Genomic DNA, 26,227 nt, shown 5'->3' with positions numbered 1-26,227 from the left:
AGGACCTCTTAAGAGCTGCAGGGTTTTGCAGCTGAAGCTGAGTCAGGAAGCCTCTCTTAGATGAGAGCGCTTGCTTGCTTTTAGCAAGCAGAGTAGACCCAAGAAATTGTTGCCCCACGTTGGGCGCCATTCTGTAGTAATATGAGCGGCGGGGCTGTGTCCCCAGCATCCCGGCCGCCTGGCTAGCTTATACCCTGAAATAATTACACGGACTCTATATTCTTTTAAACACTGCTTGGCCCATTCTGCTTGGCCCATTAGCTCTAGCCCTTACTGGCTAATGCTGATATCCCGATCAACCCATCTCTAATAAACTGTGTAGCTCCGGTTTTACCAGGAAAGATTCAGCATGTCTGACCTGGCTGCTTGCTTCTTTGCGTCCGTCTGCCCAGAAGAGGGGAGCATGGTGTCTCTGCTCCAGAGAGCAGAGCTGTTGAGTCTACCCCGGAGAGGGGAGCATGGTGTCTCTGAGCTCACTTCCTCTTCCTCCCAGCATTCTGTTCTGTTTACTCCTCCCACCTATGTTTTAACCTATCAGGACCAAGCAGTTTCTTTATTGTTTAACCAATGAAATCAACAGATTGATATATGACACTCCCACATCACTCTGTTCCTGTGGGCCCATTTCAACAGATCCACCCTTTTCCTCCCTTGTGGGATGGTCTAGAAATTTCATTCAGCTTGCCTGCAATTTTGCTGAATGTCTCCTTTGGACCCAGGTGTGTCCAGATAGTGAGGGCAGCCAACAGAGTCCCTGACCTTTGCCTTGGTCTTTGGAGTGTTCAGGCAGGTACATCCACATCTTGTCAGGTTGCTTGGGGCTCAGGGCTCCCCAGGTACAGGGTTAGGTCAGCCCCTAATGGGGATACTCGTGCTCAGGCCTGATTGAGCCGCCAGTCAGGTCTTATGTAGATTGTCCTTGTAGCTAAAGGGTAATGCAAAGACCCTGAATGGCACAGAGAGGAAGTCAGCATCACAGGTGAGGGGGATGGCAAGGTCATGGCAAGGCCTGGGAGTTGACTTTTTGAGATCTTAGAATGCTGTGTTCAAGTTTAGTGGATGATGACAAATATTTAAAAAGAAATGGAAGTGGCATAAGGAGATATAGTGTGTCCCATGTCATAAGGCTATGGTCTGTCTAGGGACATGGTCAGTGACAGGTGTGGGTTTCATTTTCTCATGCTAAGGGGCCAAGGTTGGGAAAGTGGGATGAGCATTAGGGAGTCTGTAGAAGGCTGTTGTAAAACTGATTTGCATGTGGTTGTGGGATGGGGAGACAGTGCTACCCTGGAGGTGAGGGCAGATGGAGTCATGATCCTGTGACCTTGGTTCTAGCTGGAGGACTTCTGTCTGGTGCATCACGTTGGGGTCAGTGTTATCTCCCACTCAGATGTGGGGACACTGACGCTGGGGTGTGCTCATGTAGAGAGTACAGGCACTGTACTATTCCCTAATACAGCGGAGGGAAGGAGCCTGTGCCCCTGGGTAGAGAGTGGAGGGTGAGGAGAGCAGGTTCTGATTAGGCCTGGGCTGGGCTGGGAGACTTGTTTGTAGCAAGCCTGATTGGCTTCATGGAAGGTGTGCGGTATGCATACATATGTGTGTGTTGGGGGTTGTACTTACCTTCACGTGTGTGGAGGCCCTGGCATTCATCCCTCTATTCCTTGTTCTTTTTGATGCATGGTCTCAGTCAAACCCAGAGCTCACTAACATGCTAGTTCGTCTTGTGAACCAGCTTGCTGTGGAGAGCCCCTGTCTGTCTTCCTAGGCTGGGATTACTAGTGAACCGTTAAGTCTACCTAGCATTTTGGTGCATCCTGGAGATCTGAACTCTGGTCCTCATACTTGTTCAGCAAGTACTTTTAACTGAGCTGTCTTCCTAGTCTCTACGAGGAGGGTTTCTTAGCTGTTAGACATGGCCAAGCTCCTGAGGAGCCAGATGCTTGAGCACTTTGTGCTTTGCTGACTAAGGAGCCTGAGGTATACATTTCAGCTGGTCCACACACAGAGGAGGAGCCAGTCACACTCCCTACATTCCCATCATAGACTCTGAAATTGGGATTGGCTTTTTTTGTTTTTGTTTTTGAGAGTTTCCTGTGTATCCCTGGCTGTCCTAGAACTTGCTCTGTAGACTAGGCTAGACTCAAACTCAAAATCTGCTTGCCTCTGCCTCCCAAGTACTGGGATTAAAGGTGTGTGCTGTCACCCCAGTTTAAGTTGGAATTTCTTAACAACTTTTGTATGTCTTAACATGCTGTTCCATTTTCTTTCTCAACCATTTAAAGAGCTGACTTTGGCCATGGGCCATAGTCTGCTGACCCATTTCCCAGAGCTTTGAGAGGAAAGAGGGCTGTATGGGAGTTGGGAAGGGTTGCAGCCTAGAGCTGGGTAGTTGGTGTGGGAAGCTCTTGTGTTGTTAGTTGATGCCCATTTCCTTGAAGTGGGGCCTTGAGGGGCAGTACATTCAATTCTAGGCAGGTGGGAGGGAGCCTTAAGGTATTTGCACAGTAAAGGTTTGACAGTGGGGTATGGCTTGCCAGCACCCCACCTCCTGAGTGGCACGCAGGATCTGTCCTAGGGTGAAAGTGCTTTGGGGACAGGAGCAGACAGCTTTCAGTGGTATGTGGATTTGCTCTGAACCACTGCTGGAGCAGGGTTAGTGAGCCTGCCCTCTTGTCAGAGAATCAGGAGCCACCATGGAGCTTCCAGACAGTGCCGGTGCACAGTGGTGGGACAGGAGTGATGAAAGATGCTGATTGTAGGGACTGGGGTCTCGGTTGTCTTCTTGGGAGCACAGCATTGACCTTTCCCACCTTCTGCTGGCCCTGGAGCCACTCTTGACTTTAATGTGGCCTGTCCCTACCGTTTCCTCCTCTTCCTGACACCAGGGGTTCTTGTTCCCTTCATTGGGCTCTGTAGTCTAGACAGATGTTGTCTTCCCTCTGAAGTTCCAGCTGTTCCTGCCAGGGCTGCAGTTCTGCCTAGAAAGGAAGCCCTTGTCTGCTCTCTTGGGAGTTCTAGCCTGGGAAACTAGGAAGGATCCCCCTGGAGGCCTGGGCCCTGATGTTTGATCAAACCCGGCTGTCCTTCAGCACCCTGATCTTTCTTATCTGCCACTTGCTGTTCTGAGGGTGGGGCTACCCTCTGTCCTTCCCCGGACTCTGGTTCCACTCATTTCCCTCCCAGTTTGGGCCTCAAAGACCTGGGAAGGGGGCACTGTTCTGGGGTCTGGGCTGCAGCCCCATGTTTGTGGGTTCCCAACTTTTGGTCTCTCGTCCATCTGTGTCTTAATGTCTTTCTCTCTGTAGCCTCCTCAGCAGCTGTGGGCTCTGGGCCACCCCCTGAGGCAGAGCAGGCCTGGCCACAAAGCAGTGGGGAGGAGGAGCTGCAGCTCCAGCTGGCCCTGGCCATGAGCAAGGAGGAAGCTGACCAGGTATGGGGCGCAGCAGAGGGAGAGGGGCCGACTTCTGTTCTGCCATCTTGTCCTCATGCCTCGCCCGCCTCACTCTCCACCTGCTCTCCCTCTCCCTGTCCCTGCTCTGTCTCTTTTCTGGTGCTTCCTGTTCCTCCATCTCTAGCTCCTTGCTCCCACGAGGCTGTCCTGTGCTTTGGCAGTCAGGTGCACAGCTGCTTTCTCTGCCCATTGTCAACAATTTGGGAGAATCACTGTCCTTTTCTTTCTTGATCTTGCTCAGCCCTGGCCTGCTGTCCCTTTACTGGCCTGCCTCTCTGCCTGGTCCTCTGGCTCTGGCTTCCCCTGCCCTGCCCCTTATACTTTCTCTCCGCCAGCCCCCGTCCTGCGGTCCCGAGGATGACGTCCAGCTCCAGCTGGCCCTTAGTTTGAGCCGAGAGGAGCACGATAAGGTCAGAGTGGCCTCCCTACCCCTCCCAGGACTTTCCCTCCACCTTGCTCAGCTCCGTGGGTCCTTACCCCGTGTCCCTGAAGTGCCTCCCCTGAATACAGTGTGTTCACTTCCAGCCCTATCTCAGCAACTTTAGCTATAGAAACCTTGCTCCAAACAAGCCAGGGTGGGAACCCTGGCTATCTCGAGGTACATCTGCTGCAGCTACCTCGGGTTACAAGCATCACTAAGTCCTGCACCTCAGCAGGAAGCCAGGATGAGAGGGTCACCTGCTTTTCCTGGGTCCCAGTGTGTCCCTAAGCTGCTTTCCTAACCAGGTTTGGCTACCCCTTTGGTAGTGCCATACACAAGCCCCTTCCCTCTCTAGATCACATCAGCTCTTCTGCCTCCTGCCCCACCTTTGACCCAGTTGTCCCATTCCCATCGACATTCCATACATTGTCCACATCCCATTTTATTTTTTCCATTTTTGTTTTCAGAGTGGAGGAGAGGGTGGTTGGGATGGGGATTTCCAGGCTGGGCCAGCTGCCCTCCCATGGCTCATGTTCTGAACCCTACCTTGTGTGGCTGCTTCTGTCTCCCATAGGAAGAACGGATCCGCCGTGGGGATGACCTGAGGCTGCAGATGGCAATAGAAGAGAGCAAGAGGGAGACTGGGGGCAAAGAGGAGGTGAGTGCTTGTGTGCTCTGCCCTTTGGGTTCACTACCTCCTGCCCTGCTGCCTGTGGTCAGAGGGGATTGTCTTATAAAGTAAGTGCTAAGTCAGAGACACTCTCTGCCCTGCCTCCCTTGTGGCCAAAACATCTGAAGGAAAGAGGGCCTAAAGCCGTAACAACAGCCTGACCAGCTGAGGCAGGACATGGGGCTCAGACTGTTTTGCTATATGCCATCCAAACACTCTGTCTCTATTAGACACTAGGGGTTGACAGTCCCTGCCTGAGCCTCCCTTGACCAAGGTCAGCCCCTCCTGTGCTCACTCACAGCTGTGGTAGACTTCCTAGATCATGCTTACTTCTGGTCATGCGCAGGTGTTTCCTCATGGTTCTGCATGTAGACAGGGTTAGTGTGATCTGTCAGGACTGGCTGCACTCGGAGCTGAGCCTGTGGTAGCAGCAGCCGTGTTAGCATTGTAGCTACTCCTGAGTAGCTTTAACTCTGTTACCGTGTGTGCCTAACCTGCTTCCAGATTGTTTCCATGTGATTAGCCAGTAAGACTTTTTCTTTTTTTAGGGCTTTTTTTTTTTTTTGAGTCAGTGGCTCATGTGGCCCAGGCTGACCTTGGATTTCTGATCCTTCCTCTCTCTTGAGTGCTGGGATTTATATGCACGTGCTACTATGCATGATTTTATGCATGGCTGGGGATTGAACCCAGGACTTTGCATCCTAGACAAGTACTCGGCCTGCTCCAGCCCCAGGTCCAGTGTGGCTTTCTTGATAGGCAGCAGTGTCTGCTCAGGCTGGCCTTAGACCTAGGAGGTCCTGCATCTGACTAGGGAAGTCTCACTTGTTTTTGCTTCTGCCCTTTGCACTCTTTGAGTGTAATTGTGGCCACTTGGGGAAGACCTGATACCTGCACAGGCAGGCAGCCCTGCTGGGAGTCTCTGCAGGACAGTGACATGGTATCAGAAGTTTGATCAGGGTGACTTGGTGGGAGCTCAAGGAAGGCGTGCATGGCGGGGGAGGGGGGTGGCTAGAGCAGTTTAAAAATCCAACCAAGGCACACAGCGAGTGAGGAAAGGCTTGTAGTTCTGCTGGTTGCAGGGAGGAAGGTGACCTCTGTCTTCACTAAGAAGACCCCATAGTTGTTGTGCAGGGTAGGGTCTCCAGGTTGGGGAATTGGGAGGATAGATGGAAGGCAGACCTAGGGTTGAGGAGAGGAGATGCAGCCACCTGTAGCGGCCTCCTGACTATCTGTGGTTCTCTCCTTTTCCCACAGTCATCTCTCATGGATCTTGCTGACGTCTTCACAACCCCAGCCCCTCCACAGGCCTCAGACCCCTGGGGGGGCCCAGCATCTGTGGCTACTGCCATCCCTCCGGCTGCTTCTGCCTCAGACCCTTGGGGGGGACCTGCTGTCCCTCCAGCTGCTGATCCTTGGGGTGGTCCAGCCCCCACGCCAGCCTCTGGGGATCCCTGGAGGCCTGCAGCCCCTACAGGGCCCTCTGTTGACCCTTGGGGTGGGACTCCAGCTCCTGCAGCTGGAGAGGGGCCCACACCTGACCCATGGGGAAGCTCTGATGGTGAGCACCACCATCTGCTGTTTTGCAACCCCTTGGGCCAGCTACCCCTTTAGGAAGGGATGCCCTGGGCACAGTGCGGGCCAGGGCAGAGAGAGCAGGCTTGGGCATCTGGCTGTATGAAGTTGAGTAAGGAAGACTGTAAAGGGACAAGGGGACGGAGGGGTTGAGGGTGCTTTTGAGAGCAGGTATGAGAGGGCCTGACCCTGACTGGAAAGCAGATGTGTGTGTAGGCAGAAGGGCCTGAAGGTGGGGCTAGTCATTTGGGTCATTTTGGGCCATCACAGACTGAGAAGCAGCAGCTGCCCAAGCAGGAGAGGTGGACTACTCATTGATATGCCTCCTTCCTCATCTAGGTGGGGCCCCTGTCAGTGGACCCCCATCTTCTGACCCCTGGGCACCTGCCCCGGCTTTCTCAGACCCCTGGGGAGGTTCACCTGCCAAGCCCAGCAGCAATGGCACTGCAGGTACTGGCTGCCCTGTGCTGGGTTAGGGCGGTAGTCCGGGTGTGAGTGCTGAATCTGTCTGGGCCCTGAGGGTGGAGGAGGTTGAACTAGAGACTCCGGGAAGGTGCTGAACAGGAACATCTTGGCCCCCATAGCAGTCGGGGGCTTTGACACAGAGCCTGATGAGTTCTCAGACTTTGACCGACTCCGCACTACCCTGCCAACTTCTGGGAGCAGCACAGGTGAGTCACCCTCCTCCTGACTCCCAAAGAGCCCCCAGACCCTTGTCTTTCTTGTTTCTGCCTTGCTCCGGGTGGTGCCTGCTGTACTTGAGGGTGTAGGATGCACAAGACAGAGTGAGTCAGATCCAGCCACCCCCTTCCCAGAGAGATGTATGACTATGGAAATCCCGTCCATATGCTCCTGTCTGACCTGTTTCTGCCTCTGGGTCATTCATTGAGGCAGGGGTGGGGGTGGTGAGATAGGAATTGGAGAAGTGGCATCAGCATGTTGACCCCTGCCTTGTGTTCCTCACTGCTTTCCCCCTGGCTGTCTTTTGCTGTTTAACCAGGTGTCTCTGAGACCTTGGAGCAGACTGGTACAGCCAGCCATCTTTCCTGGCAGCTGTGGGTTGACCTAAGTGTGGGCCTGGGCCTCCTCTCTCAGGGGTTGGTTATTGCTGGTCACTTTCTTTTGAGATGATACATTGCTAGGTGACCCAGGTTATCCTTCAACTTGTGATCCTTCTGCCTCAGCCCCAGTGCCTACAATTCTAGGTATTTCCCATACACCGCTTTTTCTTTTCTTGTGACACTGGTATTGAACCCCTGTTGTTCATGCTAAGCAAGTAAGTGCCTTGCCACTGAGCTACATCCCCAACTCTGCAGTGTTTTTGGAGGGTGGGGTGGGGTGGGGCCAGAATCTTGCTGTATTTTCTATAGCTCAGGTTGGCCTTAAATGTGTGATCTTTCTACCTAAGCCTTCCAAGTGCTAGGATTACAGGCATACACCCCAGGCTTGACTGAATTTCCTTTATTTAAACCAGCTTCCATTGAAATGCAGATTGTAGTATAGAAATGGGTTTCCATTTGTTAATTCCCAGAGGGAAAAAGTCTGCCTTGCTTCCCATAACTGTCTTGACCTGTCCCAGGGTCATGGATATCTCCAGGTTTCTGCACTGTAACACTTCATAGGGGCTTTGTAACTGGAGTATTCCCTTGGGGGAGGTACTCCTTTGAGATTGTTGGTGCCCCCTAGGCAACCATTAGAGACCGTACTTCCTGAAACTGTCACTGTGAATCATCCTGACATCTTGATTCTGTCATTCCCTCTACCTGTATGCGACAGTAAGATCATCATAGTTGAGTCCAGGCTCAGCTTAGCCTGCCACTGTGAAACTTTGTCCCTTCCTGAGACCTCAAATCACCCCATCCCCCGCAACTTAGGGTAGATCTGCCAGTCCCTTTGAACACTGTTCTGGCTTCTTCCAGGGGAACTGGAGTTGCTCGCAGGAGAGGTGCCCGCCCGCAGCCCTGGTGCATTCGACATGAGTGGGGTTGGGGGGTCTCTGGCTGAGGCTGTGGGGAGTCCTCCACCTGCTGCAACCCCGACTCCCACCCCTCCCACACGGAAGACTCCGGAGTCATTCCTAGGCCCCAACGCAGCCCTCGTGGACCTGGACTCGCTGGTGAGCCGGCCAGGCCCCACACCACCAGGATCCAAGGCTTCCAACCCATTCCTGCCAAGCGGTGAGTGTGGAATGTGGGACTCTGCATCCTTGAGCCTTCCTTCAGTCCTTCCAGAGCAGAAGTCTCATGGAGCAGGCATGTTTCTCTTCTCTTGGGCTGTATCCCAGGACACAAGATCTGGGCAGACAAGCACTTGTTACCTGCTTCCTTTGTCTATCATTTCTTCTCTTTGCAGGAGCTCCGGCTACTGGCCCCTCCGTCACCAATCCTTTCCAGCCAGCACCCCCTGCAACGCTTACCCTGAACCAGCTCCGTCTCAGTCCTGTGCCCCCAGTTCCTGGAGCGCCACCCACCTACATTTCTCCTCTTGGTGGAGGCCCTGGCCTGCCTCCTATGATGCCCCCGGGTCCCCCAGCCCCCAACACTAATCCCTTCCTCCTATAATCCAGGGTAGGAGGAAGGCCTGGTTCAGCTGGCTTCCCTAACTTCTGTTCCCTGGGAGATCAGTGTTGTGAGTGCATGTGAAACGGGGGACCCTCCCCCCAGTGCCCTTCCCCCTCCTGGGGCCCACTCACACTACACCCTCTTCCCAAGTCCCCAACCCACCTCCTCCTGAGAAAAACTGGACATGGGGGATGGGGAGGGGAGCCGGCCAGAGGAGGATCTTTTCTGTGGCATTAGATGGGGGAAGAACAGCCTGGGTTCCCCCACCCATTCCACCTTCCTCCAAACTCCTGACAACCCCCAATCAGTGTTTGAGCCTCCTCGTTCCCTTGGCACCCCTTGGTGAATCCTTGGTGATGATTTTGGCAACTTCGGGAATAAATGGCAATTCTCATGTGTACGGCTCTCCCACATTCCCGTCCACTACTCGTGTGTCCCTAAGAAGCTCTTCCAGGGCAGACCCGTCCCATCCCTTGTCTCCCTCTGGGAGCTAACCTTGCTGAAGCATTGGATCCCTTGAATCAGTTCCTGGAGTTGGGGTGAACTGGTGACGGTGGCCAGGCTTGGCCCTTGTAGGAGCAGTCCACCTCTGATAAGTGTCATAGACCACTCAGGGCTCAGCTCTGAAGGCCCCACTTGGGAACTAAGAGAGTCCTTAAATGCCAGACTTCAGAGAGATGCTGTGACTGGGGTTAGTCAGTTGCTGAGTGATTATTAAGATTTTTTGCCAAGAAATAGTAATACTGAACCCCTATTGTTGGCATCACCCAGTCCTGCACAGGGAGCACTAATTCATCATCCCAGTGCTCTTTGGAAGCCTTGTTAGCCTCCTCTGGCTAAACCCAGTGGACCACCAGATGGCATCCCTTGGCCATCGCTACATGTTCTTGTCATTTGCTAGACCACATTTGGTAACTATGTCAGTAGGTGGGTGCTGGGGTCAGGTTGGTTTGGTAGATGTCTGCCTGCCGAGCAGTCGTCTTGAGTGCTCTGGAGGTGGTGGGAGGTGTGCTCAGCTGCCCTCCTCTGTTCTAGGCCCTGCTTGAGGGGGAGGTATTCCTAGGGCAGTTCAGTTCTGCTGTGAGGCAGGAGGGTCCTTTGTCTTGTGGGTTGAGTGAATGATTTTATGGTTGGGTGGCCACTTGGTCAAACCCTGTGCCCCAAAGGAAGTATATGTGGTGATTTTGTGCCTTTGAGCTTTACACCAGTTTCAGTTAATGAAGCACAGGAGGAAGATGGTTCCAGTTCATTCAGTGCCCAGCCTGGTGGAGGAGGGTAAGGTTTGATGCCCTGTCCACCATGTCTTAAAAACAAGAAGAAAAGAGCAGCATGGCCTGTAAGCCATGACTGAGCCTCTGCATGTCCTCTTTGCATCTTCTTTCATCCCGTACAGTCTGAAGTGCAAAGCAACACCAAAGAGGTTGATTGTGTCTCATGTATGCCCCTTTCCAAAATATTCCAGCCACCAGAGTTTTAACGGGTGCTGCCATTAAGAGAAGCCTCTGAGGCTCAGCACCTGGGTGTGGAGTGATCCCCATGACTAGATGAGTCAGCTCGCACATCAACTCCTAGCAGTGAGAGGGCTCTTCAGTTAATCTCTTCTCCAGGCAGCTGAAGAGTGGGCTCAGCACTGTGCAAGCATGAGTTCAGGCCTCCACCACCTACCATAAGCAAGGTGCAGCCTTTAATTCCATCTGGCTAGTGAGGGGAAGCAGATGGGTGGGGCACAGATGGTATATCTTGGAGACTCTTGGCTAACCACCATTCAGTAAGCGCCAGCTTCAGTGAGAGAACCTTTCTTGAGATTGATGGTGGAGACAGAGGAGGCAACTCAGTAGGTAAGGCACTGGCCGTGCAAGTGTGGAGACCTGTGTTCCGTCAGATGCCTAGAACTCAAAGGGAGGTACTAGAAGTGTGTATCTGTACTGCCAGTGCTACTGAAGAGATGGGGACCATGCAGGAGAATCCCTAGAACCTTTTAAGCTTAGGCCAGCTTATATCTCTCAACAAGGTAGAAGGTGAGGACCAACATCTAAAGTTGTGTTCTGAGCTCCACATGTAGACATGCATGAACTGATTTAAAGAAGTAGAGAGGGGATGCCTGATGTTTACTGTCAGCCCCTACATGCCCAGGTGTTGAAGTAGGAGCAGTGGGCTGCGTTCCTGGCGCCCAGCCACCCGCACGGTTAGCTTTACCCAAAATAATTACACGGAAACTGTGTTCTTTTAAACACTGCTTGGCCCATTAGTTTTAACCTCTTATTGGCTAGCTCTTACATATTGATCTAACCCATTTCTAATCTGTGTAGCACCACGAACTGGCTTACCAGGAAAGATCTTAACCTGCGTCTGTCTGGAGTGGGAGAATCATGGCGACTGTCTGACTCGGCTTCTTTCTCCCAGCATTCTGTTCTGTCTACTCCACCTACCTAATTTTCTGTCCTATCAGGGCTAAGGCAGTCTCTTTATTTAACCAATGAAATTAACACAAAACAGAAGACTCTTCCCCCATCACCCAGGCACGTGGACACCTGTGTCTGTGTGTATTATCTATGCACACAAGATTAGTAAGATTGAGCTGTTGCATGTTCAGGGGTTTGTGACTGGGACCGAGAGATTTGGCTCAAGTCTAGAGACAAACAGGTAGGTCTGTGGGTAGAGAATGACTAAAGAGTTAACAGTTTGATTTTTTTTAAATTTGCATTTTATGTACATTGGTGTTTTGCCTGCATGTATGTCTGAGTGAGGGTGTTGGATCCCCTGGAACAGGAGCTAACAGACAGTTGTGAACTGCCATGTAGGTGCTGGGAGTTAAGCTCTCTGGAAGAGCAGCCAGTGCTGTTAACTGCTGAGCCATCTCTCTGGCCCTATGGGGCTGATTCTTGTTGAATGAGGACTAGACATCACTTGTGGTGTTGTGGTTAGCATAAACAGCCCGGTCATAAAGGGTGAGAGGTTTTTGCTGAGCTGAAACTCATGCTTAGTGTTGACCTACATGTTGGGAAGGGCTGTGGGTATCTCTCTGACCTGGGTATCACTGCAGTGGGGCTGGAGTGGACAGATCCCATAGCAGTGCTCTCCTGTGCATTAGAGTGGGTGAGAGGTCTGGCCTGGGTGGCAGCAGCTGGGGTTCTTTTCTTGAATCTACAGGTCTTTGCCTAACAGGATCTTCCCTGGCACTCTGCCCCATGGGAGATTGATGGGCTTGGTTGCTGTGTCAGCTGCCTCACATTTAAACTCTAGGTGGCTCCCAGGGACTCTGCTACCACCTAGCTCCCTGCCGTCTTGCAGTGTACCACCATGGATGGGGCGTGTGGGTTCTCTCCTGCTCTGCTGAAGCAGCTTCTCACTTGGGAACTCCATTTCTGAGACACACACCCTCCCTTGGCCCCCTGTGTCTCACCATGCACAAAACAGGAACCCACATTTCCTGCTAATGGGGTGCTGTTGCTTTTTTTGACCACAGGGTTTTTGTAGCCAGATTGCTGGTACAAGGCTCTGGTGGCATTGCACCGCAGTGAAAGATCTGGCAGGCTAGCTGGCTACAGAGTTCACCACCTGGCTCTAACAAAGTTTGGAGATTCCTATAGCTCTTGTATTTTGCTGAGGTTCTAGGCAGCCACCCCGCCCCTGCAGGTGCCTCCACCCCTTGGGGAATCATCATTTCCTATAGGTTTCTGACATATTTTTCCACTTAGAAATGGTTATATTTTCTTTTGGTTCTGCTTGGGGATGTAAGACTTCTGTTTTTATTTTAGGTAGATCAATGTTTTAGCCCCAGTATTTTAATTGGCAAATTAAAATTGTGCTCGGGAGGCAGAGGCAGGGCAGAGGCAGGATATACGAGGGTTTGAGGCCAGGCTGGGCTATAGAGTGAGTTCCAGGACAGCCAGGACTACACAGAGAAACCATATCTTGAAAAACAAAACATACACACAAAATGTGTCTTGATCAATCTACCCCTTCTCATCCACACAATAGGTACTTGCCAACATGTGCCTCTTCCACCTCTATCTCCTACTTTTGTTTTTGGTAACTGACTAAGTCCAGTTAGTCCTGTTAAGTCTGCCTGCTGGGATGCTGACTGCTTACTGCTTGATTGTGCGCAGATGACCCTGCTGCAGCTAGTGCACAGCGCAGTGTCCAGAAGACAGCCTTACACAGCACTTCTCCCCAGTCACCCTTCTGCCCTGTGCTTTGTTCCCTGTGTCCGGTTGGTGGGGTGGGGTAGAGATGTCCCCTTTAGGGCTGAGCCATCAGTAGTCATTTATTAACCAGTCTGCAGAAAGAAGCCTTTCTAGCTAAGGTTGAAATACACCTAAGTACTCAAGTAGTTTAACATGTTCATTTAGCGAACAACAGTGGTATGTTCCTCTTTAGGTCCTGTGATCTTCAGAGCCATAGGCTGTAGCAGGCTTTCTTTTAGGCCACCAGCCAGCTCCCAAATCCTGTCATGGAACCTTACTAGTTATGAATGATTAGTTATAAATGGTCTTATGCTTGTCCTGCTAGCTCTTTCAGCTTATTTTAACCTGTTTCTCTTTATCTACATTTTTGCCCCTGGGCTTTTTATCTTTTCTTTTATTCTGTATGTTCTACTCCATGTCTGTCTGACAGTTTGGCTGGCTGGCTGGCCCTGGGGTCTTCCTCTCTTTGTTTTCCTTCTCTCCTCTCTTCCTCTCAAGCCTAGATTTATCTTACTGCTTATTCTTTCTGCCTGCCAGTCCCTCTTATCCTTCTACTCCTAGCTATTGACTGTTGAGCTTTTTATTAGACCAATCAGGTGCCTTAGGCAGGCAAGGTGAAACAGCAACACATCTTTACATTTACATTTAATTAAACAAATGCAGCATAAACAAAAGCAGCACGCCTTAACGTAGTAACAGTATTATTCTACAACACAAACATAACAGCTTTACATAGTTAAAGTGGTATTCCACAACAATGGGCTTTTGACCAGATTTCTTTCTTTTTTTTTTAATGATTTATTTTTTATCTATAGTGTTCTGGCACGTAGAGCACCAAATCTCATAGATGGCTGTGAGCCTCCCATGTGGTTGCTGTGAATTGACCTCAGGACCTTAACTGCTGAGCCATCTCTCCAGCCCTTGCCCAGGTTTCTAATCAGTGCAGTTATAACCTTCATGCTACTATTAAATACCAGTGGGCACATCTTGCCTAGTAACCAGTAGGCAAGTACTGAAATCTACAAAATGACGGATGCTTGTGGTGGTGGTGGTGCGTCCACTCAGAAGTCCAGTGCAGGGCCCCTTTGCGTGCCAGGCAAGCACTGCCCCTGAACCGGGAGTGTTTTCGAGTGCAGTGAGCTATAGTTTGGTAGAGTACTTGCTTAGCATGCACAGGTCCTGGGTTCAGTCTCCAGGAGCAGAGAGCAGCACATCTAATATGTAGAACTAGATGACAGTATCAGACCCAGAGCAGCTGCCTTGGCCACGCCTGGTTTCTCTCAGATTACACTGGACCAACCCTGTTGCTTGTGTAGCTGTCAGTCCTCCCCTGGAGTAAGCATTCCCTAGGGACCGATTGGGTGTAACTGTTAAGAACTGTAACTATCAGGTTTGAGAGAGGGCTCAGTTAAGAAGAGCACTTGCTGCTCTTCCAGAGGACTGGGGTTTGAGTTAGCATCTGTAGTTCCAGTTTCAGGCCCTCTTCCTGCCTTCTGTGTACCAGCATGCAGGAATTACATAGATACACATGTAGACAAAACACCATGCATGTACAGCTTTTAGAAAAAGCTGTAATAACTGTTCATGAGCTAACTACAGCTAGGCCAGTGTTGCCAGGCTAGATGGTACACTACTATAATCAGGGCAGCCCAGGGAATTTAGTGAGACTTCTAAGATGAGAGCAAAAAATGGGCTCATAGTTTAGCAATAGTCTAGCATGCCTGGAGCTCTAGACTTGTTCTCTAGTTCTGACAAAAGAATTTCAAAGGAGGTCAGTAGGTAGGAAACTGGTGGAGTGACTTGCAAAATGCCTCTGTGCTGTGGAATGTTCTGACCAGCCCAGACAATTATCTAGGACTAGCCTCACCATAACCCCAGTTAAGAACTGAACTCCAAACTGGGCACACCTTTAATCCCAGCCCTGAGGAGGCAGAGGCAGGCAGATCTCTTAAGTTAGAGGCGAACATGGTCTACAGAGTGAGTTCCAGGACTGTTACACAGAGAAACCTTGTCTCAAAAAAGAACTGAACTCTTATCTATGTCCAGGGGAGGTGGGCTAATGATGTCATAGGTGGGCGTGGCCTACTCGATGGCCACTGTATAGGCTTACAGTGGGTGATACTAGGCCCCCAGGGACATCTACATCCGAGTGGTCTTATTCAGAGTGTGAAGTTTTTTGTCTTCCCCTTAAAGACACTTGTGTCTCAGTCAGGCTCTCCTGTCTTCACTGGCATAACCATTTCATTTTATTCTTTTAATGAAAAATTGGTTTAACTTTACTTTTTGTATATGTGTATGAGTATCAGTGTGTGTATACTCTGATGTACGTGTGGAGACCAGAGGACGATTTCTGGAGCTGCTTCCGGCCTTCCACCTTGTTGAGACAGTACCGTGTACTCCAGACTAGCTGGCCCCCACACTTCTGAGTGATCCTTTAATCTCTGCGTCTCAGTAGGATTGCTGGAATGACGTATGTGCCCCACCAAATCAAGCCTTTGACATGGGTCCTGGCTATCAAACTTAGGTTGTCAAGCCATCTTCCTGGCCCCAAACTCTTTCCCCTATATGTCTCTGACTTTATTCCGTTTCCTTTAGAAAAAACAGAAGAAGGTAATAAATGTCCAAGTCTCCTGAATCTAGTTAAGTCAGAGGCTGCCATATTTGCAAAAAGAATAAGAATAGCTACAACAAAAAGAGCTAGGAATGTTATATGTTCTCCATTTAACTCTTTTCTCTCCGTTCTTTTTTTTTATCTAAAAAATACTTTTTTGGGGGGAGTTTGGTTTTTCATTTTTTCAAGATAGAGTTTCCCTGTGTAACAGCCCTGGCTGTCCTGGAGCTCACTCTGTGACAAGAGTGGCCTGGAACTCATAGAAATCTGCCTCCTATAAAGAACTGGTGAGTACAGAAGTCTCTGGAAAAATAAACACAGGGTCCTTTAAAGGTATTTCTGAGTTGGGTGGTGATGGTGCACACCTTTAACCTCAGCACTTGGGAGGCAGAGACAGGTGGATTTCTGAGTTCCAGGCCAACCAGGGGCTACATATATAGAGAGACCCTGTCACCATAACTAAAACCAAAGTAACCACAAAAGCAAACTCTTTACAGGAGCCAAACTTTAACAAGAATTGCTATTAGACTTTGGGAGGCAACCAAGGGCAAGAGCAATAACTATATTGGTTTGGGAGACACTGTCTTTGCTGTCCTGGAACTCATTAGGTAAAACATCACCTGTGTCTGCCCTCTGTAGAGCTCTGCTCTCCCATGATCCCCTACTCTTTGCCAGTTTCTGCAGTTGCTTTGTGTTATATACTTACAGCTAAAGCTTTAAACCTAGGATCCACAGCAGAGAAAGTGGCATTATTTGTCCTGGGTATTAGTCCCTCAGAGTACTGGGCTTTCATGCCTGGTGTGGCGAAGCATGCCTCTGATCCCAACACTATCGAGACTTATTCCTACTGAATCTCAAGAAATTGAAACCTCAGTACCTCCAGAGTAAGTAGTTACTGCGTTAGATTGAGTTTTGGCTTTCTCTTGAGGCTGGGGCAGGCAAGGGTTTGCTGGGAAACTGCAGGGACCCAGGATAAGTTACCCTGGGTAACTTACATGGGAGCTCACTTTGTTGAAGTGTCTTTCATTTGCTTCTTACTGTCACAGAAGTTACTGTGTCCTATGGTCTTATCTACTCTTCTCCCAGCCAGACACATGCACACTGGTCCTTATGCTGTCTCACATGTCCTTCTATCTCCAGGGCCCTCTGTCTCATCCTGATAAACACATGAGGTAGAACATCCTCTCAATACAAATATGAGCACTCACAGTAATGGACTAAATCTTGTCTTCACCAAAAATCAGTTTTGTTGTTTGTTTGTTTGTTTTTCAAGACAGGATTTCTCTGTGTAGCCCTGGCTGTCCTAGAACTTGATTTGTAGACCAGGCTGTCCTCAAACTCACTGAAATCCACCTGCCTCTGCCTCCTGAGTGCTGGGATTAAAGGCAAGCACCAAAATCAGGTATTGAAGTTTGAATCTTTGGTGCCTCAGGAAGTGGATGTATTTGGAGACAGGATGATTAAGGTAACAGCAGGCTGTTTCAGTGTGTTCTAATCCTTTAGGTCACATATATTCATTAAAAGACATCAGGACACTATTGGGGTAGGAAAGGGGACTAATAGGAGCCGGATCCATGATACAGCAGGTTAAAGTACTTGATATAAGCCTGGCGATCTGAGCTTGATCCTCAGAACCCACATGGTGGAAGAAGGCTTCCTCCCAAAAGCTGTCTGCAGACCTCCAAATGTTCATTGTAGCAAAAACGTGTGCAGTGTGTAGGCACACCCACTAAAAAAATAAGTTAAAAAATGTGGGGCAGGCTTGGCACAGCAGTTTAAGGACATTTGTAGAAGACTGGAGTTCAATCCACAGCACGCTTATCAGGTGGCTCACAATCACTTGTAACTCCACTAATTGTTCCTGAGACAGGCTTTGTCTGTGTAGCCCTGAGTCCTAGAACTTGCTATGTAGACCAGGCTGGCCACGAATTCACAGAGATGTGCCTGCCTCTGCCTCCTGAGTGCTGGGACTAAATAAAGGTGTGCACCACCACCACCCAGCTCATTTGTAACTCTAATTCCAGGGGTCCTGATGTCCCATTCTGGCCTCTGTAGGCTCCTGCACACACACAAATAAAAATGAAAAGCTATTTAAAACAAAGTCATAATGAAATTCATTACTCTGTATGCTAATTATATATATACATAATATACATTTATAGAGAGGAGGAGGATGAAGAAGAGGTGGGAAGAGATGAGATCAGGATGTAGACAAACAGGGAAGATCACAGGACACGAGATGCTAGCATATGCAAACTAAAGAAAGGTCTCAGGAGAAACCAGCCTTGACATGTGACAACTTTCGGCCTCCACAACCGTGAGGAAAAAAAAAATCTCTGCTGTTTAAGCCACTTGATCTGTGGGATTTTGTTACAGGAAATAAATACTGTCACCCTCATTGTTCATAGGTTTGTTTACACACATCCACATACCTCTGTTACCCAGCTCAGACTTGTCCCTCCCCCAAGACTTTGGAGTATCATCCACCTTATCCTGCCTTTTGGTGCCCATCAGTGGGTAAAGAAAGGCACTTGCTGCCAAGCCTGACAACCTGAGTTCAACTTGGGATCTCATGGTGGAAGGAGAGAACTGACTCCCAAAGGTTGTTCTCTGACCTCCATGTGTGCACTGTGACAGGTTCCCCTTCCCATTGAAAAATAACAAACGTGAAATCAGGTGGAAATCATGGGGCTAGAAATTAGATGTTAGGAGCTGGGCAGTGGTGGCGCACACCTTTAATCCCAGCACTCAGAAATCAGAGGCAGGTGGATCTCTGTGAGTTCGAGGCCAACCTTGCCTACAAAAGCTAATTCCAGGACAGGCTCCAAAGCTATAGATAGAGAAACCCTGTCTTGAAAAAAACCAAAAAATAAGTAAAAACTAGATGTCATAAAATGAGAAATTCAATCACATTTAATTTTATTTTGGGCATGTGTGAGTGAGTGAGTGAATGAATGTGTGTGTGTTATTTAGAAGGCACCTTGAGGGAATTAGTTTTTTTAATTTTATTATTAAAAAAATTCCAATCCAAATTACCACTTCCTCCCCTCCTCCCACTCCCCCTCCCACTCCCTCTACACACCCTCCCTGTAACCCCCTCCAATCTTAAGAGAGGGCAAGGTACCCTGCTCTGTGGAAAGTTCAAGGCCCTCCCCACTGCATCAGGTTGAGCAAGGTATACATTGAAAGAGAATAGGATCCCAAAAAGCCAGTACATGCAGTAGAGACAACTTCCAGTGCCTTTGTCATTGGTCCCTCAGTCTGTCCCAATTGTCAACCACATTCAGAGGGACTAGTTTGATCCCATGCTCGTTCATTCCCAATCCAGTTGGAGTTGGTGAGCTCACAAATGCTAAGGAAATGCTCTGCCACAGAGCTGTATACTTGGCCCTGTCCTTGCCTTTGTTTTATACTTTGTTTGGGATTGAGGATTGAACATAGGGGTTCGTGCTTACTAGGTGGTTTAGTTAGGGTTTCTGTTGCTGTGAAGAGACACCATGACCACAGCAATTTTTTTATTTTGTTTTTTTTTATTTTTTTATTTTTATTTTTTATTTTTTGGTTTTTCGAGACAGGGTTTCTCTGTGGCTTTGGAGCCTGTCCTGGAACTAGCTCTGTAGACCAGGCTGGTCTCGAACTCACAGAGATCCGCCTGCCTCTGCCTCCCGAGTGCTGGGATTAAAGGCGTGCGCCACCATCGCCCGGCCTTGTTTTTTTTTAATTAAAAAAGTTTCTCATTTTACATACCAATCCCAGTTTCTACTCCCTCCCCTCCCTTTCCCCCTCCCCTACTCTCCATCTACTTAGAGAGGGTAAGGTTTCCCATGGAGAGTCAACAAAATCTGGTACATTGCTATGAGGCAGGACCAAGGCCCTCCCCACTATATCTAGGCTGAGCAAGGTATTCGTCCAAAGAGAATGGGCTTCAAAATGTCAACACAGCAATTTTTATAAAGGAAAACATTTGATTGGGGCTGGCTTACAGTTTCAGAGGTTCAGTCCTTTATCATCATGGAGGGTCATGGTGGTGCGTAGGCAGACATGATTCTGGAGAAGTTGAGAGTTCTACATCTTGATCCCCAGATAGCAGAAGGAGGAGGTGTGTTGGGTGTAGCTTGAACATATATGACCCCAGAGCCTGCTTCCACAGTGAGACACTTCCTCCAATAAGGCCACACCTCCTAATAGTGCCACTCCCTATGGGCCAAGCATTCAAACACATGAGTCTATGGGGGCCATATCTGTTCAACACTACATTCCTCTCCCTGGCTCCTGTGGACTTGTATATATAACATATTGAAAAATGCACTTAGTTCATCCAGGTGGTTGTGGCACACTCCTTTAATCCCAGCACTTGGGAGGTAGAGGCAGGCGGATATCTGAGTTCAAGGCCAACCTGGTCTACAAGAACTAGTTCCAGGACAAGTTCCAAAGCGACAGAGAAATGCTGCCTCGAAAAAACAAAAACAGGAAAAAAATTGCATTTAGTCCAATTTCAAAATTCCCCATAGTCTATCACAGTCTCAACAAAGTCTATTTTAGATTCATGCAATCTTTTAACTGTAATCTCCTATAAGGTCAAGATCAAAAAGATCACATACTTCCAACATATAATGGCATAGGATATACATTACCACTCCAAAATGGAGGAAAGGGAACATAGTGAGGAAATACTGGACCAAAGTAAGACCAAAAACCAGCTGGGCAAACTCCAAACTCTGCATCTCCATGTCTGATGTCAAAACACTCTTCAGATTTCCAGTTCCCATTGGCTTGTTGACTGCAACACACTTCTTTCTCTTGGACTAATTCCACTCCCTGTTAACAGCTCTCAGTCCCACGATTCTGGCATCTCTAACGTCTTGGGTCCCAAAGCAATCCAGGCTTCACCTTTATACAGTGGCAACCCCTGCCACATGCCAGGCCTCAGTGGTTTTCTTTATTATCAGAGGGAGAGTCTATAACCCCTTTCTTGTATCCTTGACTCAACAGTCAAAACCATGTAACTGAAGCAGCCAAGTTCTGCTGCTTGCTAGAGCTGGAACATGCCCCCCTCATCAATGGTTACTTTCAATGCCTAGCTTGGTTGTCCTAGAATTTGCTCTATAGAACAGGCTGGTTTTGAATATATAGATTATGCCAGCCTTTGCCTCTAGAGAGCTGGGATTAAAAGCATGTACCACCACACTGGGCTTGGAACTTTTTTTTTTGTTTGTTTTGTTTTTTGAGACAGGGTTTCTCTGCGGCTTTGGAGCCTGTCCTAGAACTACCTCTGTAGACCAGGCTGGTCTCGAACTCACAGAGATCCGCCTGCCTCTGCCTCCCGAGTGGCTCTGAACTTCTTAATCCCTTTTCAAAACTTGGAAACTTAGCTTGGTGGGATCTTGCTCCAAGGTTATCACCTTTTCTTTTTTTATTCAATTTTATTCAGTCATTATGTATACAGTGTTCTGCCTGCATATATGCCTGCACTGCAGACCAGAAGAAGGCACCAGATCATTATCGATGGTTGTGAGCCACTGTGGGGTTGCTGGGGATTGAACTCAGTACCTCTGGAAAAGTAGCCAGTGCTCTTAACCTCTGAGCCATCTCTCCAGCTCCTCTATTTCTTAATTTGTTTATTTCCTTGAGCACAGGACTTAGTTCCATCCCACTTCCTGCTACCTTTTTTCTCCTCAAATTGTACTTTTTATATTTTTTCTTGCTTGGCTTATTCCTTTTCCTTATAGATCTGTATAAGAGTGAACATTGATAACCACACAACAGTGTCAACACTACATTGTTTTGAGATTTCCTCTGCCCATGGAATTAATTCAGATCCCTTTACTTTAGCCTTGACAGACTCTTCGGACAAGGGCAGCCATATTCTTCACCAAAATAACCATTTCTAGGCAACATATTAAATTGTTCTCCTATGAAACCTCTTGAGCCAGGCCCCCACAGTTTACATCACCCTCAGCACCACTGTTTTCCATGCCTTTACTAGGATGGCCCATTAAGCCTCACTTAAAGTGTTATATGGTTACAAGTACACAGCCATCTCCCATAGAACATTTCATATTCAAGGATCATTTTCTTGTTCAGAGTTAACTGGAAGCCTAAAAATGCCTGGATTCATCATAGGACAGAGGGTTAGGACTTCTTGATCATCTGGATATGAATTTGCTGGAGCAAAGAATGGGCAAAATGAATCTGTGTCCGAAATGTTAAAGAATGTAAAGATGGGGGAGCCATAGCTAAGGTCCCAAAAGGAAATGTTCTTCATTAGGAGGTCCAGGAAGACCCCCATTCTGTGTGGCCGAGGGTTCACAATGAGCATGGTCAAGGGTTTAGTGCTGCTGGCATAGACCTCTCCACTTTCTCACCTGTAGTCCAGAATCCATGTTCTTCTGACAGGTTAATAGGTCGTCGATCATTCCTTGCTGGTTCCCACCACTACCTTGCAGTAATGGCGACCAGACACCTCTGGTCAGTGAGTGAGGAGCCCAGCAGGCAGGTGGAGATGTGGAATCAATCTGCACATTCTTTTTGGTCCTGTTTCTTAGACCCATAGTAGACACTCCTGAGGTCATCAGAGGTGAAGAGGTGGTTGTGGGCTGTGTCTGTATCCATATCCAAGGTTATGTTCACTGTGTAGAGAAAAACCCAGCAGTTCAGCAAAGAAAAGCAATGTGGACTCCGTCTTTCATATTTATTGTTGAGGCTTATATACCTCACTTTGATGTGGGAGTCCCCTCTGTGTGCTGTCATTACCATTAATGAATAAAGAAACTGCCTTGGCCTATTGATAGGACAGAACTTAGGTAGGCAGGGAAGATAGAATTGAATGCTGGGAGGAAGAAGGGGGGAGTCAGAGGAACACCATGGAGCCGGCCAGAGACAGATGCTGGGAATTTTACCTGGTAAGCCACGTGGCGATACACAGATTAAAAGAAATGGGTTAAATTAAAATGTAAGAGCTAGCTAATAAGAAGTTAGAGCTAATTGGCCAAACAGTGATTTAATGAATACAGTGTCTATGTGGTTATTTCTGGGCTAAGCTAGCCGAGTGGCTGGGAGGAACAAGCAGGCCCTCCTTCTCTATCACTTTTATTTAATTTCACTCTTTATTTTTTTAAATTTATTTATTTATTGTGTATACAACATTCTGCCTCCATGTATGCCCACACACTAGAAGAGGGCACCAGATCTCATTACAGATGGTTGTGAGCCACCATGTGGTTGCTGGGAATTGAACTCAGGACCTCTGGAAGAGCAGCCGGTGCTCTTAACCACTGAGCCATCTCTCCAGCCCCATTCTCTTTTTTTAAAAAAGATTTATTGTGTATCCAACATTCTGCCTCCATGTATGCCTGCATGCCAGAAGAGGGTGCCAGATCTCACTAATTTTACTCTTAAAATGACATTTTGTGGAACATTTCAAGACCTTCCCAGTTAAGTGATGTTTTATATGTAGGATGAAAGCAGTAGCCACAAAAGGTTTCTCTAAATCACAGTAGGAAATTTCTACACTGTTGAGTGTTTGACATATGGTATTTAATTGTTTAATTAATATTTGAAGGGTAGAAGATGCAATACTTGTTTTATGCACAAAAGCACACCTATTGTGTTCACACTTCTCACAGCCACTAGGAATGAGAATGAGAAAGGACTGTGTACATTCCAATGAGCCAGGGGTTCAGGAATCCAGTAACTCTAGACTGGCCTCTTGACTTTGGTCCATTATACACACCACTGGGCTTTGATAATCTACTTTCATTGCATCCCTTGCCCTAAGACATACCATAACAGCAATGCAGAATAAATATGATACAGGAGATGGTGAGATGGCTCTGAGTAAAGGCCCTTGCTTTGAAAGCCTGGAGACCTGGGTTCGATTCCTGGAGCATGCATACACACAAAGATGAGAGGAGAGAAAGGCTGTACAGAGTTAGAGTCCTCTGAGCTACGTACCTATATGCACACCCACGCACAGAGTGAATAAAATATTTAAGCATGATATGAAACCGAATACACCGATAATGCAGCACTAACTTGTGTTGTGGAACCGCTGGAGATCATGTGGTGTAGTTATGAGCTTTGGTGTCCCTGTGAAGTGACTAGCCTTAGTTTACCTGAACAAGCATCAGAGGGCTTCGCCACTTACCTAGGACCCTGAGCTGGATGATTTAGTCCATCACAATGGCTGCCTACGCTGTCTGTACACAATCCTTGGAACTTGCCCTGTAGACCAGGCTGGCCTTGAACTCACAGGGATTAAAGGCGTCTGCCACCACTGCCTAGCTACCTGGGGACTTTTGAACCCTTCAGGTCTGTCTCCCTGTCAGACAGGGGCCATACTTGCTGCTTCAGCCTTCTGCTAATCAGCGCATGGAGTGAGTCAGTCATCCCAGCACCACCTGGCACCTGTCGGAATTGACAGTCTCAGGAAAACCTAGTGCTGCAGAATCAAAGTCTGCCTGAAACCAGTCTGTCAGGTCACTTAAAACACTATCAAATTTGAAAAGTTATCTTCAGCTGGGCCCGTGGTGGCTCAGGCCTTTAATCCCACTACCAGTGAGGCCAGTCTGGTCTACAGAGGGAGTTCCAGGACAGGCTCCAAAGATACACAGAGAAACCCTGTCTCAAAAAAAGAAAAGAAAAGAAAACAAAAACCAGATAAAAAAGGCTATCTTCTGGGCTACTGTTGTTAAAATAAACTCAAGGTGGACACAGATTTTTAGATTTTCTTATAAATACATCAAAAGTAATATGAGGACTGGCAACACGGCTTAGTAAGCAAAAGCTGGTCCTTTCGGCTGGATATTCTGAGTTCAAGCTCAGGGCACTCATGGTGGAAGGAAGACTTGCCTCTCGCAAGCTGCCCTCTAACCTCCACACGCACAAGCTGACGCACGTGTGCACCCACACACATGCAAAACAAGTGATTGAAAATAAACTATAGCAACGTGAAAATTAGTATTGTGACAATATATTTTGCTTAATAAGATTATTCAAACTATCATTATTATACAGGCCTTATTTCAAGTGTTCAGTAACTACCAGTAGCTACCATACTGGATAGTAGAGGCATGACCTAAATATTGTCTGTCCTTAAAATTTTCCAGGAGGGGCTGGGAAGCCCCTTAAAGCATTCCTTTAACCCCAGCACCCTGGAGGCAGAGGCAGGTAGATCTCTATGAGTTCAAGGCCAACCTTGTCTACAGAGTGAGTTCTAAGACAGCTCCAGAACTGCTACACAGAGAAACTCTGTGTGTGTGTGTGTGTGTGTGTGTGTGTGTGTGTATCCAAAAAACAAAAAACCAAACCAAAACAAAAAAGGGCTAGAGAGATGGCTCAGAGGTTAAGAGCACAAGAGCACTGGCTGTTCTTCCAGAGGTCTTGAGGTCAATTCCCAGTAACCACCTGGTGGCTCACAATCATCTCTAATGAGATCTGGTACCCTCTTCTAGTGTGTGGGTGTATATGCAGGCAGAACACAATACTTAAATAAATCTTAATAATCAAAAAACAAACAAATTCCAGAAGGATGGCCTGGGGAGATGGCTCAGTGGTAAAGAGCAGTTGTTGGTCTTTTGAAGAATCTAGATTCAGTTTTGAGCACTCAGATGGCGGCTCACAACCACCTGTAACTCCAGTTTCAGGGGATCCAATGTCTTCTGGCCTCCATGAGCACTGCATGCATATGGTGAACAGACACACACATGCATACACATGCAGACAAACACTCATATATATACATACTATAATATTGTCATATGTTGTAATATGTATTATAATATACATTTTATGATATACAGTCTGTATTGTATGTTTCATACACACACATATACTCAGGTGCCCGGCATTTAGTCTCAGCATTCAGGAGTCAGAGGCAAGCAATTTTCTCACTTAGTTCTAATTTATACTCAGAGAAGGGAGAGCTGTTGTGTTTTGGGAAGAATGAAATTTGAGGTTCTTGGCATTAAGTGAATGTTCAAAATCTAACAGGGAGATGTTGGAAAGTTGGATTTCCCAAGAGTGCTTTATGGGTCTGGAGTTGTTGGTAAGACTTCTTACCTTGAACTATCTTCATCCTTGGATCCACTTTAAGAATGTGGTTCAGTCGCGGCACTCGTCTTTTGACCTTGGTACCAGGTGGTTCAACAGGGTAGCCAGTAGGATGCCTTCCTTCAAAGAGACAACAGAGCCATGGGGGCACAGTATGTCCTCCTCCTTGGGACTTTTCTCTAGTGAGTCAATGCATTGGAGGCGGCAGATATATCAGCATTTCAAGTACACAGGACTTTCCAAATATCACATGCAGAAATAACAGGTACTTCTTTCCTTAAAGAAAGGAGCCATGGCCAGCGCCTGAAGGGAAAAACATACACAATTCTGGAGTTTTTATGAATTGAACGACTGCTAGATTTTGAGAGACTCTCATCTTTGCAGGGCTGTCAAGTCATTATTAACATGTTATAAAGACAAAACCAAAACCACACAGCTATAACTGACTCATAACTTTGAATTTCTGATAATTGAAATGGTAGCTGGAAAGAAAGAGGATTCTTCCCCGAGCTTTTGTTGAAAGGGTGAAAGGATCTGTATCTAGACTGTTCAGTGTGGCAGCCACTAGCTCACATGTGGCTGTGGAGTACCTGGAAAGGGTAGATCTGTCTTTATTTGATATTTTAATGTTTATTTGTGTGCATGTCTGTGGGGAGGTGTGTGTGCCATGGTTTTATGTGGTTTTGGGGGCTAGAACTGGG

The 26,227-nt window shown here is 48.0% G+C and overlaps 1 protein-coding gene and 1 pseudogene across 4 annotated transcripts in view; one reads left to right on the top strand and one right to left on the bottom strand.

Annotated features, from left to right (window-relative positions):
- Epn1 (epsin 1) overlaps window positions 1-9,089 on the top strand; it is a 22,658-nt gene extending 13,569 nt beyond the window's left edge. For 3 of the 4 annotated variants that reach the window (XM_005369304.2, XM_005369303.2, XM_013354544.2), the window contains 8 exons: window positions 3,309-3,433; window positions 3,790-3,864; window positions 4,450-4,533; window positions 5,800-6,103; window positions 6,457-6,567; window positions 6,702-6,788; window positions 8,037-8,294; window positions 8,470-9,089. In XM_005369304.2, coding sequence (XP_005369361.1) covers window positions 3,309-3,433; window positions 3,790-3,864; window positions 4,450-4,533; window positions 5,800-6,103; window positions 6,457-6,567; window positions 6,702-6,788; window positions 8,037-8,294; window positions 8,470-8,678 — 1,253 coding nt within the window. In that variant the 3' untranslated portion in view covers window positions 8,679-9,089. The remainder of the gene's footprint in view (window positions 1-3,308; window positions 3,434-3,789; window positions 3,865-4,449; window positions 4,534-5,799; window positions 6,104-6,456; window positions 6,568-6,701; window positions 6,789-8,036; window positions 8,295-8,469) is intronic. The other variant, XM_005369307.2, reaches the window with a different exon arrangement.
- Window positions 9,090-21,537: 12,448 nt separating this feature from the next.
- On the bottom strand, window positions 21,538-25,820 carry LOC101991431 (annotated as a pseudogene).
- Between the last annotated feature and the right edge of the window lie 407 nt (window positions 25,821-26,227).

Source organism: Microtus ochrogaster, unplaced genomic scaffold, assembly GCF_000317375.1.
Source record: "Microtus ochrogaster isolate Prairie Vole_2 unplaced genomic scaffold, MicOch1.0 UNK47, whole genome shotgun sequence".
NCBI lineage: Eukaryota > Metazoa > Chordata > Mammalia > Rodentia > Cricetidae > Microtus > Microtus ochrogaster.
This window is presented reverse-complemented; position numbering and strand designations above follow the sequence as displayed.